This window comes from Castor canadensis, chromosome 8 (genome assembly GCF_047511655.1).
Source record: "Castor canadensis chromosome 8, mCasCan1.hap1v2, whole genome shotgun sequence".
Classification (NCBI taxonomy): Eukaryota; Metazoa; Chordata; class Mammalia; order Rodentia; family Castoridae; genus Castor; species Castor canadensis.
In genome coordinates, this window is record NC_133393.1 from 11,702,206 (window position 1) to 11,716,957 (window position 14,752).

General features: G+C 42.0%; 1 protein-coding gene across 3 annotated transcripts in view; it reads left to right on the forward strand.

The window, feature by feature from the left end:
- Clic5 (chloride intracellular channel 5) overlaps positions 1-14,752 on the forward strand; it is a 157,707-nt gene that overhangs the window by 95,804 nt on the left and 47,151 nt on the right. For all 3 annotated transcript variants that reach the window (XM_074082010.1, XM_074082009.1, XM_020184841.2), the window contains one exon: positions 9,667-9,776. In XM_074082010.1, the coding sequence (XP_073938111.1) occupies positions 9,667-9,776 (110 nt within the window). The remainder of the gene's footprint in view (positions 1-9,666; positions 9,777-14,752) is intronic.

The window sequence follows — 14,752 nt, forward strand, 5'->3', positions numbered from 1 at the left end:
AATTTATTCTTTGAAATATGAAGTCCCTGGCTTCCCAGGAAATTTATAGAGCTAATGGTTGTGTTAATCACCTCCCCCTGATTATCCCCTCATTATTAAATGTCCCTAGTCTCTTATATTTTCTCAGTGTCCTGGGATGTTGTTATCCCATCAGGGATCTTGATTAGGAGACTTAACATCAGCTGCCAGGACATTTGTCCTGAGGGATGTTCACACTCCCAGATAGCCGTTGACACTCTATAGATCATGGCTCTTTCCTCCCCTGAGAAGAGAATTCTCAAAATAGACATTAACTCAGCCCAAGTGTTTATCTGTGGCCCAGAAATTGATCATCCTGTTCTGAGACCCTGAAGGGATCCTCGAGAAGCAGTCACAACTCCTTTTTAAAATTTTGGACCTCAGAGCTGGTAAGAGGGGCATTGACAAACCCAATTTCACCTCTTCTGAGGGGAACCTCCTGAGAGGAACGAGGGAGTGGGGTTTTTCTTTTTGTCTTTTTTCCTTTTCTTTAAGTGGAAACAAGACTATAGGACTCTGTCTCCAACAGAGGGCATATTCCACCTGGAATATGACTGGGCTCTTGTCATTTACATGCTCAATTAAAAGTCAACAGACCCAGTCCTCATCAGACCCAAATTTTGGCCAAAAATACCAAAGGCTTTAAGATCGGTTCTTGGGTCCAGATAAAGCAACAGTATTTAACCATTCTTTGTTTCTTTTTCCCTTTAATATGTGGGCTATCATCCTAATATTTTGTCATCTTCCCTAAGGGGCTCTCAGAGGTATTTTACCCTGGGCCTTTGTTTTCTGTTCCCCTTCTTTGTTGCCTTTATTTCCCATTTCAACCTCTGGTTGACTACGCTCTGTCTATCAGGAGCTGAACCCTCTCTTTTTGCCTTGGATGTTTCTTGCACTCTGATTCATTTTCACTTTGCTCCCTCATGGGAGCTTGAGGCACCTTTTGGTAGCCGGCAGGGTCAGTATAAGCTCCTGACCTGGATGAGATTCAAGAATCTAATTACACCTTCAACAGTATGAGGTCATCTCAGAACTGTGGATCAGGACTCGGTTTTCCCTTTGTGTTACCCAACACATCTCATGAACACATCACACAGTCTCCAGTATCCCGACCACCATGATATTACTTGGTCACCCCAATGACATTTCTTGTCTTGGTTTGTGTACAAAACTTATGTGGTTGCCTCAGTCCCTGCCTTCAGAACTCTTTTACCTGCATCGTCAAGAAATTCTGGAGTCTGAGTTCATTTGCAGATCCAGAAAGTTGTCACCATCAACCGAATCTCAGGGCTGCCGCAACCAGGCAGCAGGATGCATCTCCCCTGGGAAGGGCCAGGGGTCCCTCTTCCTGAACAGAATGTAAAATCCTGGACCAAGCCCCCAAATTGTTGGAATTAAAGACTCTGCTGTGCCAAAAACAGACACACAAGAGACAGAAAATCTTGACAAGGCAACTTCTTTTGATCAAAAGGATGTGAGCAGGTACTTACTCCATCTGAGCAGACACGCATGCACAAAATGGCCATACCTGCCCCTAACCCAGGATTTGTCCAGGTCAAAGGTTCACAATCTCCCTCAATTGGCTAAAAGGCTTGGGGGATGGGTTAGGGCATACAGTTTGATGGGCAATGAATGGAGTTCTATAGGAATCCAGAAGAACAAGCAAGGACTCTTTAAATATGCAAGTCACCTTGAGGAAATTTTAAGTAATCAAGGAGGGGAGCAAATACTTTGATAGAAAAGATCATTTTTCTTACAGTATTAAAAATAATAACAAGGAATATTGTCTGACTTTTCCTCATAAGAAAACCTCAGATATCTGCTAACCACAAAGTGTTTAACAGAAGGGAGGTAAATTCTAGAATAATATATAGCATTAGAATGAAATAGGGCAGGAGATGGAACTAACAAGGAAGTTTTGAACCAAGAAAGCCCTGTGGCATCTCAACCTTCCTTCTTTCTCTCCCTATTTCCCTCCTTCTCTCCTTCTTCCTTCTTTCCTCCCCTCTTTCCATCCCTCCCTCCCCTCTTTCCTCTCCTCCTTCCATCCCTTCCTTCCTTCTTTCCCTCCCTCCTTCCTTCCTTCTTTCCCTCCTCCCCTTCCTTCCTTCTTTCTTTCCCCCTCTTACAATCCCTCCCTTCCCTCTTTCCCTCCTTCCATCCCCTCCTTCCTTCTTTCCCTCCCTCCTTCCCTCCCTCTCTCCCTCTTTCCTTCTCTCCCTCCCTTTCTCCCTCCTTCCTTCTCTCCTTTCTCTCTCCCTCCCTCCCTCCCTCCTTTCTTTCCTTTGTTTCTTTCAGCTCAAGGTAAACAGCATGTCTATGGGTCTAGAAATCAGAGTTACTGCTGACTGGGGAAAAAATTGCCTTCAGGAGTAGATGGGATCTCCAAAGGGCACCAAGTATGGCAGAGGATGAGCAGTAAGCCAGGAGGGCAAAGGACAGGAGGAAGAGGGTGTGTAGGAAATTGACAAGAGGCCACATGCAAGGCCCATTGCAAACCTGTGGGACACCCTGCAAAATGAAAATGGGGAAGTCTTTGTTCAAAAGGGCCATGTGTAAGCCTTTCAGAGTGCAGCCTCAGTGACTGCACAGGTCACATACCACAAAGCAAGTAGCCCCTGCCACATAAGAGGTACCAGGTGACAAGGGAGGCTGCAGAAGGGTCAAACTTCTTTGTTTTGTTCTGGTGGTACTGGGGTTTGAACTCAGGGTCTTGCCATTGCTAGGCAGGCACTCTAAAACTTGAGCTACACCCCCAGCCCTGGAAGGCCAAGTTTTAAGAAGAAAGTATAATCAAAATTATCAGCTACAAGAGCATCAGGTAGGATGAAATTACAAATGAAGAAGAATAGGGAGAAGAGGGAGGAGAACATAAGCAAGATTGGCAAGAGTTCAAAAGAGACCCCTTCACTTACTCAGATAGTTGGATGTGAAAGAATAGGGCAAAGCCAGGAGGAATGAAGGAAGGGCTTGGAGAAGGGACACTGTGCTGACTGGGAAAGGGCAGTTCTTTTCCAAGTGTGTGGAAGGGCAGAGGGTGAATAGACCTTCAGTGGCAGCTGGGTGAGCTCAAGACAGGCTGGAAGCCACCCCCAGAGGCCACAGGCACACTGGTATTACACAGCAAAGAGGTCTTAGACGGCCTCAGGCCCACAAACCTCCAGGGAGCATCTCTTACTAACTAAATAGTTGGAAAGACAGACCATTTGATTTTTTTAAAAAGTATTCACAATAAAGAATGTTGTCTGATTTACACTAATAAGAAAAATGGCAAGCTCCAAATATTATTGTTAAAAAAAATTCTTTCCTATCCATGTGCTATGAATCAGTTTACTGCCATATGGATAAATCTTCATTCACCAAACAAAGTCCTTTCTGTGTAGCCTTTGTTACTTTGACACTCTTTTCTGTAAGGTAACAACCAGGCATGTACAGTAGACGGCTAGGAATCAGGAGTTGTAATCCCGACTGTACCATGGGATCAGGCTGTGCAACCACAGGCAAGTCGCTCAACCTCTCTGGGCTTAAGAAGGAACTAGACAATATCATTCCTGAAGTCAATTATAACCCCAGTGTTGAAATTTTTATCTATAAATGTGACAAAAGTGTTTAATCACTCAAGTCTTCAGGGACAGACAGGTTTCAAGGATTAAGCAATGAAAAGTTGAAATTTAACATAAATGGTAACCTAATTAACTTTCTGGGGGAAAACTAATGCTTCTTTCTTCATACTTCCAGTAGGACTTAATCTTTCCATTTTTTAAAGGATTCAGCAAGCATTAAAATTTTGCATTTTGAAAATCATATATCTAATGTCTATGGAATTCTGGATCTAAACAGGAGAGAGAAATCACACGATAGGTTAAGCTGAAGACTTTTTAATCTAAAGTATTAGTCATAATAAGAGTATCTATAACACATCAGGAAACTCTATGCAGTACCCTAGGGCTAAGAGAGAGTAGCCAAATCGGGACAAACTTGGCAAGATTTAGAAGATGGTATCGATGTTCACCTATTTGGTGAGGTATGAACTGGTCTGGAGTCACTGAAAAGCAACCGGCCACTCTCTAGAGTTCTGACTCGTGTCAGTAATGGTGACACTAGTGTACAGTGGTGTTCAAGTGTCAGCAGGTAGGAGGCCTTCAGTCTACATGAGGCTGGCGGGGGAGTGGCTGATGTCTGTGGCTACCGTGACCATGAGCAGGCTGGACATCAGGGGCTTTGGCTTCGGTGTCAGTAGGGCTGTGGGAATAGCCTGGCCAAGGCTGCAAGATGCCACAGGATAGCATCCCAGGTCTGTGGCTTGGTGATTCCACTGGCTGTCCTACACCCACTCTGCCAACCCCCAGCTCAAGCCACAGACTGCAAAAGAGCTTTTTCCCCTTGGAGTGTCCCTCTCGGTGTCTGCCAAAGCCCAACTGTGCTCCCTGTAAAGGAGAACAATTCTCCCTGTCCTCAGAGCGTGGATTCAAGAGGACACTGGCGCTGAGAGGCAACAAACAGACCACTGACACATGTGTTAGGCTTAAATGTCAACTGTCCACTTCCTGCTACTCCTTCTCGGTCGGTTAGTAACTCGCTCAGTCAGTTATGTGAACAACTCCTCACTCTTCGAGACCTGGCAGACTGTGGGACAATTGGTAGTCTCCCCTCGTTGTCTGGAGACTCAGCACTGCCTACCCGGTCCATGCCTACCTGGTCCATGCATGAGATGTTTTAAACCAACACTTGTCCATGCAGCTCATGGGTTCCCAGGGTCCTGAGAGGAAGGGTAACAACTATTTTTAGGCTCATATCAGCTTCTGTCTGGAATTTTGTAAAAGAATTGCTGGTGTTTTGGCAGAAATCTAAGCAGTGGTAAAATGGAACTAGTGGTCATGTATGTGCAGGAGTAAGAGAGCCAGGCTCAGTTATGAATGTCATTGCTGAAGCAGTAAAAATTACACACTGTAATTAAACCTCAGTGTTTGTCAAACATTCCAACTGATGAACTGGGAAATACCAGTGCATTCCCAAGTGCCAGCTGCCTTATTTACAGAACATGGTTTTGACTTGAAAGAGCAACTTGCAGACGTGCTGTGGTTACTCAGACTTGGTATTTGCCAGACATCTTCTGGATAAGTCAGTGAAATGAGCTGGTCACTTCAAGAATAACACTGATAGCGTTGATTGCCATTGAGTAAATGCAAACTTTGGGGAGAAAACTCAAATATTAGAAAATAAGTGTTTGCCACTATGAGCGTAAAAGCTCAACATTTTAAACAAGATCCATGGTGACATTAATGAATGAATTTTAAAATGTTTTTTAATGAAATGTATAGAATTTGAAAGATCTGTATAACTCAATGAAATGCTATTTTTCAAATGACAAATTTATATGTTACGAAACCATTCATGGGACAGACCCATTGAATGTGCAAGATAAGTGAGTAGGTTTTGATAAACAGAAAAAAGATTCTCATTGGTGTGGTTTCAAATTCCACTCATCTACCAAACCTTAAGAAGCTATCCCCTGCTGTGTTCCAATATGAAATTGAAGAATCCCATATTTAACTGAAAAGGCTGTAAAATACTCCTCTCTTTTCCAATGGCATATGTGTGTGAGGCCAGATTTGCTTTGTATATTCAACCAAATGCCAACATATTGGATGCAGAACCAGCCTCTAGTAAGATCTTTAAAATAAAAGGATTCCACTCTTCTTACTAAATTTCTTTTGTGTTTACAAAATGTAGATTTTAATATTAAAATGTTATGTTAACAGGTTTATTATTGTTGTTATATTTAAATAAATGAGCACATAAATACTGAAAACATCTTTCAGCACTAATATAATATAGCAAGTATTGATAACTATAGCTTAAGTAAATCATCAAAAATCTCTGGGATCTTCAACAACCCTTAAAAGCATAAAAAGATTCTAAGACTGAAAATTGATGACTGCTGTCTTAAATAAATCTCCATTACCACTTGAATTCACCAAATTGATGATACAGTAGGAATAGTCCAAGAGAGGAGGTGACTTACTTATCCCAAAGTTAGTCACACAGTAAATTAGAGGCAGAGATGGGTCTAGAGCCACACCCTCGTGCTCCATAACTCACCTCCCCACCCATGCACACCCTCTTCAGCATCACAATGCTAATGAGAGAAATTTGAGGTATTTATGCTATAAAAGTGAAGGAAATTCACCTCTCAATATGCATCCATTTAAACTGGCACTGAGCATCAACTAAGTTTCACCTGTGATTACTGCTGCTGAAGACAAAGTAAATAAAAACGTGGTCTGTGTTTTAGATGCTGTCAAGTTCACCAGATGGAGGAAGATGCTACATGAAAGGCAACATGTAATAGCAAATAATGTGAATTAACCTGCACTGAATGTATAACATAATCATACAACCTACATAATTGCATTATGCTTCTATTCATGAGAATCTTTTATAACAAGTTGGACACCGAATCTAGGGAACAGGAAGTACTAGGGGTTTTGTGTACATTTCCACAGGCGCATGCAAAACAAGATTCATGAACTTGGAGTGTTTGCTACTAGTTGCGTGTCACTGTCCTCTTGACACTTTCCCACTTGCATTAGTTTCCTAGTGCCCTTGTAACAAATTACCATAAACCACGTGTCATATAACAATAGAAATGTATTCTCTCACAGTTCTGAAGGCCAGAAGTTCAAAATCAATGTGTTGGCAGAGCCAAGCAGTTTGCAGAGTCTCTAGGGAAGAATCTTCCATGTCTTGTAGCTTCTGGTAGCTGCCACCAGTCCCTAACATTCCTTGGCTTGCAGGTATGTCACTCTAGTCCCTGCCTGCACTTTCACGTAACCTTGTCTCACATATGTCTGCACTTCAATTTCCCTCTTCTAATGACACCAGTCATATACAGAGCCCATTCTAATCCAATATGACTTGATGTTAAACTTGATTACATTTGCAAAGACCCTATTTCCAAGTAAATTCATGTGGAGGACATGAATTTGGGGGACACTATTCAGCCTAGTACACCATTTTTTTGTGCCTTTCTCCAGCCCCTACTGCTCAAGATCCCTTTAACCTAAGACCATCTGGGTTTTCTTACACACCATTCAGGATGTGGGGTCCTGCTGAACCCCATCTCGTTCTTCTCTGTTGCTGTTTTGAGTCATTGCAAAACCCATGAGTCTAACTAATGGCTTACCAGGGCCACGGCACTGGTGAGATACAGGAAGAAAGAGGGCCACCAGGACAGTGAAGAAAACAGCAGAATAGTCACTTGTCTCTTAAGGTAGTTTCTGTTTACTAGGCTTAGATTCACAATTTAAGACAAGCTTGTTAGACATATAAAAATGTAGGGAGCTGTGAAAGACACTACTGCCTATACTTCAGGCACAGCTGAATGCACATGAACCAGAGGAGGGTGTCTACATGCAGTGCTCGGTCATTGCATTGACACAAATCGTGAGATCCTGGGAAAATGTTGCCTGACTGGGCCCTCAGGGTGGACTACAGGAATAGCAGTGAAGAAGACCAGCTCTGGAGCCAGACCACCTGGGCTCAATTCTGACTTTACCTTTAGGCCAGTTCTATTGCCTTTCTGTGCCTCAGTTTCTACATCTGTAAAGAATAGTAAGATCCTACTTCACAGGCTTCTCATAAGGAGTAAATGAGGTAGTTAATGTATATATAAATCACTTAGAACAATGCCTGACAATATAAACAGTTGTTATTACTGACATTACTATTTTACACATTTTTGTCCAGCTAAGAATTCCAGCATTTTACAATTCCCTTACCTTCCCACCACCACCACCAGAGGAAAAATAACCACATGTGAATGTGGCCTTTTGTTTTCATTTTTAGTTTTTTAAAAATTCTCTACTTGTCACTTACATTTTACCTGGCCCTATGATGTCCTTTGTCAGAACATCATAAGGACCAAAGACCCCATACCTGTACCTTCCTGTATCTGTTGAGTGCTTTTTGGGAAGATCTCAGGCCCTGACATGATAACTTTCCTTTATACAGGCTGTGTTGATACAGGTGTCCACCTGTCCGAGTGGACTTGTGGGGACTTTTAGCTCTGCAGGCAGACATGAGATTTCACACAGCAGAACCCATGCCTTCAGCTATGCAGAGTGGGTCTGTTTCCAGCAGGAGAGAAAACTGAGCTCTGAATAGTGTAGTTAAGAAGGAGGTAAAAGAACTGTAATTTCATAGCAATTACGTACAACCAACACTGTCAAAGGCTCCAGTTTTCCGTGATAAACCTGAGCCTCTGCTGGGACTGATTTGCAAACTAGAAATAGCATGGGGTCAGCTCTAATGCATGAAAGAAGACATTGCTGCCTGCCACTTGAACACCACAGCAAAACAGACCTCAAAGCGTAGACTAATGTGTGGAGTTTTGGAAATGCATTGTTTTCTCTCTCTTAAAAAACAAATCCTAGTGATCCCTATTGCTAGGTGTTGGTTGGATTGTTTCCAGCTTTGCAAGGAACCTCGGGGGTCTTTCCTGCCTGTGCCCTCCCAGCCTATGGAGTCCCACCCCTCTCCCCCCACCACCAGGTGAGGCTAATATCTCCATATACCTCAACATCAGGGACAGGAGAGGGGAGATATTCCTTTCTCTAAGTACCAGGTCAAGGGCCAAGAGAGCACTTGATGGAAATAAATTATAAAGAGACCAGTTTTCCAATTGCTTTTGTTTGTTCTTGTGTTTGCTTGGAATAAATTCTTAGTACAAGTCACAGCTCTGCAGCCCTTAAGGATAGACTTGTCTTTCACTTCTTGGGGGAGAGCAATGACAAGGGGAAAACGAGGTGTGAGAAGCATGCAAGCACTCACTAATGCTATCTGTTGTTATATGTGTTTCTGTCATTTCCTCCCAGCCCACCCCACAGAAGGCTCCTTAAGAAAATGCGTTTTTAAATCTTCAGTGCAGTTTTTCCCAATATATTTTCTCAATATAGTTTCCCAAATATATTGAGTAGTTTACACTCAATACATTTGTTGAATAAAAGGGTATTTTAACTGATGAATGGTTTGTTGACACTGAAGGCCTAGGACTAGGCAGAGCTGTCATACTGATTAAATCTTGGCTGTGCCTAGATTCAAGGAAATGGGATCAAAGTTGTAGATATCTGCACTCATGACACCCTTGTGCAACAAGTATAAAAGTGTGCGAGAGCAAACTACAGAGGAACATATTTTGGCTAGGTACATCCAAAGGAAAGCATTTCCAATTGTTTAGAACACGCCCCAGAAAAGCTATTTTGAGAGACATAGCCAATGGAGATATTCAAGTATCAATTAGACAACTACGTGGGGTATAGAAGTTGATGTTACAGTATGATTTGCATCAAACTGTGAGGTTGGAGGTCCCCTCTTTACCCTGACATGCCAGGTTCTATGGTTTCAGGAGTACACGCAATTTAAGAAAATCTCCATGCTAGAAATTCAAGGCCAGTTCAGCAAGTATTTATTGAGCCTATCCATGCATTGCCCTGCTTTAGGAAAACAAAGATGAAAAACAGGGCTATCGGCTTTGAAATTAGGCCGGGACATGGTTCTCCTCTGACTGGGGTTTGTGTGTGATACTCCTATGTTTCTTCTCTCTAGTGGGCGTGCACCAATTCAGGCCTCTACTTCTCTTCTTTCCAGGCTGGAATCGACGGGGAAAGCATTGGCAACTGTCCTTTCTCTCAGCGTCTCTTTATGATCCTTTGGCTGAAAGGAGTTGTGTTCAATGTCACCACTGTGGATCTGAAAAGGTAAAGGACATGGTATTCACAAGGAATATGTTTAGCTTCAAAAACAAAAACAAAAAAACAGAGAACCTTCAATGAGTGAGATCAAACACTTCCCCTGGCTCCCAGCAGCCTCCTACTTCTTCCTCATTGTCCAGAACTGTGTTCCAGGGCCCATCCCTGGAGAGAGACTGCAAAAGCCAAGTCCTCCTCAGGGCTGAGCACTGCATTGCCTGATTAACAGGGTTTGATTAGCAAGAAAGAAGGCAGGAATGGCCATTGGCCATGCAACCAGTAGGGTCTGGTACAAAGATGGGCACAGCCACCATTCCAGTAGTGCAAGAGCCATCACCTATCGGACCCTGGTAGGATTTCAGGGGTAACAGTTCAAATCTTCAGGGGACTCCAGACAATTCCCCCATGCTATGTTCCCATCTTTCAAATCCTTAGTGTGAGTTCTGAATGGAGAGGTCCTAGTTCTGTTTTTAAAGTACAGTTTAATGGCTACTACAAGCATTGGGTACCATCATCCCTATAAAATATGTGGGTTCCTCTCTTCTGCCTGGATCACTATCTGAAAATTTATCTTCTCCACTCTCTTTCCTGGTAAGTTTGGCATAGTCTCCCTGTCATCCTTCTGTGAATTATTCTATACCCAGAGCCCTGCAATCTTGATAATTCCACTTGGATAATGTACATCATTGTAAAATCCATGTCTGCAGTTGTTTCTTTTTCTTTTGAAATGGGTTCTCATGACTTCCTTGTTCATCCATTTTCTAGGCACTGAAACATTCCAGCTCCCTTCTCTTGTCACTTCCATTAGGAGCCAAGTCCAGCAGATTCTTCCATGACACCATCTTTTACCACCATACTCTCTTTTCCATTCTCAAAGCCCATACCTGGCTCAGGTCTCACCACTGCCAGTGTAACTATTACTAAGTTCTTCAAATTGGTCTTCATCCTTTCTCTCTCTCTCTCTCTCTCTCTCTCTCTCTGTCTCTCTCCCCCACCCCCGGCCTGGTCTCTCTCTACCCTCCCCCCCTTTTCCTCTCACTCCTCCCCTTCTTCCCCCTTTCTCCCCATTTATATAGTGCTTTAATCAGGTACCCCCTGCCCAGAAAACTCCTGTCCCTTTTCATTGCCCATAGAATGAACACATCTGAAGCCTTTTTTATTCTTTCTTTGCTTCTTCCCAGCACTGTCTCCCAATACCTCTCATTGTGACTGTTTACTGTCAGGCTAGCCTACCTTCTACTGCTCTTGTTCCTTATAGACTGCAGTCATTGGCTAGGGTGCTTCCTCTATCTAGTTACCTCTCTCTTCCTAATCACCACAGACCTATGCCCAGCCTTCTAAGTTCAACCTCAGTCCCATCTCCTCTGTGAGGCCTCCCCACCCCACCACTCTCAGAAATGCTTCCCTCCAAACTCACCTAGTACCTACTGTCTGGACTGCCTTGGGCCATAATTTAGCATTTCACCCTGTTATGATATCTACAATCCTAAGGCTGTACAACTGAGTGCTTCCCCATAAAAAAAATCACATAATATTGAACCCTATAAAAGAGGCATTATTTCTCCAGTTTATTTAAGGGACTAGATAGACACTCTTAGATGATTTGCCCATGGTGCCCAACTAGAAATTGGAGTTACTGCTACCAAAGTCTTAGTGCTCTTGCTTATGTTCTTCAAAGCATATCAGTTATGGCGTTTGTGTTGTCTTTCAAATGAGACCTCCTCAAGCAGAGGCCAGGACTAGGTTTTAAGTTTCTTTGTATCCTTTATAGCAACTAGCCTTTTACAGACCCTCAACTAGTATCTGTCAAATGAATGAATATGCATCTACCGTGCAGTTACCATCTATGGCAACTGAAAAGAGCAAGAAACTTTCACACAGTTTTGAAATAATAGCTTCATTTGATGGAGACTCAGAAGTCAGTAGGAGTGGACCTGTGTGCTCAGCATTCTTTCAGTGCTTTGGTTCTCTTCCGTGTCATGGCATCTGGTCAAGCCAGCACCCTCAGAGGTAGGCCAGGAGAGTAGCACCACTCCAGTTTTATAGATCCGGAAGAATTCTTACTGCCTATAAAACATATACACCTTGACTTCTAAGAAAATGTATTTCTAATCCTGGCACCACCATTTATTGGCAGAGTAACCATGAGCTTTTCTGAGCCTCAGTTTTCTCACTTATACAACTAAGTTAAAAAAAATGCCTTCTTAATTAATAGGCATATTTTTTAGTGAAGAAGGCATGTACAGCATTTGTATTCATGGTATACCTGGTTTATCACAAATTCTTTATCTGTCGACTGTTCTTAGCATTATCCCTGCCCTCATGGAGCTGGCAGACAATTCAGTTAGGAAAAGAAAGCTGAATCAGATTAAATAATTTATAAATCAGACTTGGCAATATATAATTTATAATTTCAATTCTAAATGGTGAAGGAGGTCTAGAGAGAGAGAGACTACTGGCCTGCACCCCACTGGCAATGGCTGAAGTTGAGCTTTAACAGTCAAAAGCAGCAGGGCCATTGTACCCTACTGTCCCAGGAATAAAACCAACACCACAATAAATTTCTCTACCTTTAAGCCACAGAGAGGTAACTACTGAAAAATAAAATTGGCATGACGAGGCACTGCTGCCACCGTCAGCGCTAAAACATGGGAGGAGCGAGTAAAGAATGTTCTTTCATTGTGTGAAAGGAGGGGCACACACAAAGTAAACACAGGCACTCAGTAAATTAGATTTTGAAAACACTTTCTGTCTCAGTTGTCTGGGTTCCAAGTGCCACAGAATTCAGGTGGAAAGCCTGCATGTTGGGAGTGACAGGGGAGTAGCACCTTAATTGAAATTCTTTTCGTCCCCTCCCCAACTGATTACGCCTGGAATTTGTTTCATTACAGACACCTCTACCCCTTTGTTGACTTTTTTACAGTTCCTCCATCAAATATTTTCCACTCCAACACCCACAAAAAGCATTGCATGCTCAGAGAGAGGATGTGTTCCAGCCCTATCCACCATAATCCTTCTTTTCCTTCTTCATTCCTTAGAACAGCTTCCCTTCCCTTCGCTCCATCCTTGCTCTTGCATTTGACTGCCTGGTGGGAGAAATCACAGAAGCACACCATCGACATTAACAAAGCCCATGACAAGCACATTTCTTTTACTGTGGTTGCTGAAGTCCCTCCTGCAGGTGGTCAGTTCACTGCCCAGTTCAAAACAGGACCACACTTGGCATAGCTGTGGCTGAGCACAGAAAGCTCAATCATTTGATCGGATGGGTGTTCTGTTCCATATTTTCGTTCTTTTCAACATCTGTGCCTTCTCATCAGGATAAGTGGGGACTTTGATATCTTCTCTTGGGGGGGGGGGCAGTGTTAATGCATCACTGCTTTGGTTGTCTTAGACTTTTTTTAGTGGCTGACCCAGAATCCTACAGACACATCAAGAGGATTTCTCTCTTCTTAGGGACTGAATTGGCTACCTATGCTTCACCTAAAAAAGCCTACTGATACCAGCAAAGATTACTATAAAAGGAAATAACTTTCATAAAACAAATGTTATATTTCATTGGGTCCCATTAGAAAACAAAAGATAGTTACTTCAAAAATGAACTATTTATAACCTGTGATAACAATTAAGTACTGTCAAATTTTTTTTTAAATAGGTACCATTTCTGACTCGTAGGAGATTTTCAAAATTACATATGTTCAACCGATTTTTTTTAATATTTCAAGAAAAATAACTACTTTCTAGTAAAATCACAATCACTATAGTCACATTTAAAGAATAATAGTGTGTGCTTGAATTAAGTTAAAAACTAAAAATCTATAAAAGGCAGACTATGGTAGAGTACCAACATACCGACAGTATAGTTGTCTGCTAGTTCTCTTCACATTCAACTGAAAGCCAAAAGCTTGGGCTAAGAATATAGCTCCATAGAAGAGCACTTGCTCTCCGTTCAAGACCAGTACCACAGCAACAAACTAGCAACAAAAAGTTTTTGTGGTTAGATTGAAATTTTTATCAACTTCAAACCAACTTTTGATGCAAATTTTGCATTAAATATCAATCCTTTTTAAGTTAAAATGTATATTTTATTTATATAGCCATCAAAATACCTACTGGATGAGAACTGCCTCTATATCAGACATAGTTCTAGGTCCCTTCCTAGATCTCGAACTTTAAGGCTTTCGTTTAGATATCTTACTACTAGTAATAGTAGGTTCTCTATGCAGAATCCTTGGTCATGGTTATCCAATGTATGTTGGACAATAATATTGAACTTGAGCCAGTCAGACATAAATCCATGAGTTTTCACCAGAACCTGTAGAGTGTGTCTATGTTAGAAACTTGGCAATAAAAACTTTTTTGAATACATCATCTTCGTTTAATAGTTTTGTTTTCAACCTAATAATTTCCTTGAATAGCCAAAGGCCATATCAAGTGCTGTTTAAAGCTAGAAAAAGTGTTCTGTTGAGCCTGGCAAAAGATTGGCCAATGTTAGAGGTTAATTATTAGATATTCGAATGTAGGTTTCTCAGAATAGGGTTACTCTAACTTGAACAAATGGCCCAAATTCCAATTGTTTTCATATTTGAAGTTATTTCTTAGGATAAAAGTATGATCTGACTTCTTAATTTTTAAAGTTTGGTATTATGTACGGTGTATTTATGTTAGACTAATGAGTGAAGGAGCCTTAGAAAACAGAGCCCAACCTCTATCCTGTGTAATTAAAGCTGCGAGTTAATTTAGGTGGTCACCCATGATTCTCTCCATTTTCCTCATAATGCCAGACTCCTTCTTGCCTGCTTCCTCTCCCACGGACTTCCACTGGATGAATTTTCTGTCACACCACATGCCTTCAGAACTCTCTCCAGCCTCCTCCTGCCCTGCAAGCCACATCATAAATCTGTTTTAGCTGACAGTCAGGTTGGATGATACAGAGAGTCTAAGTTACAATAAATCTTAGGTTTCCCGAGTTTCTTGTTCTCTGA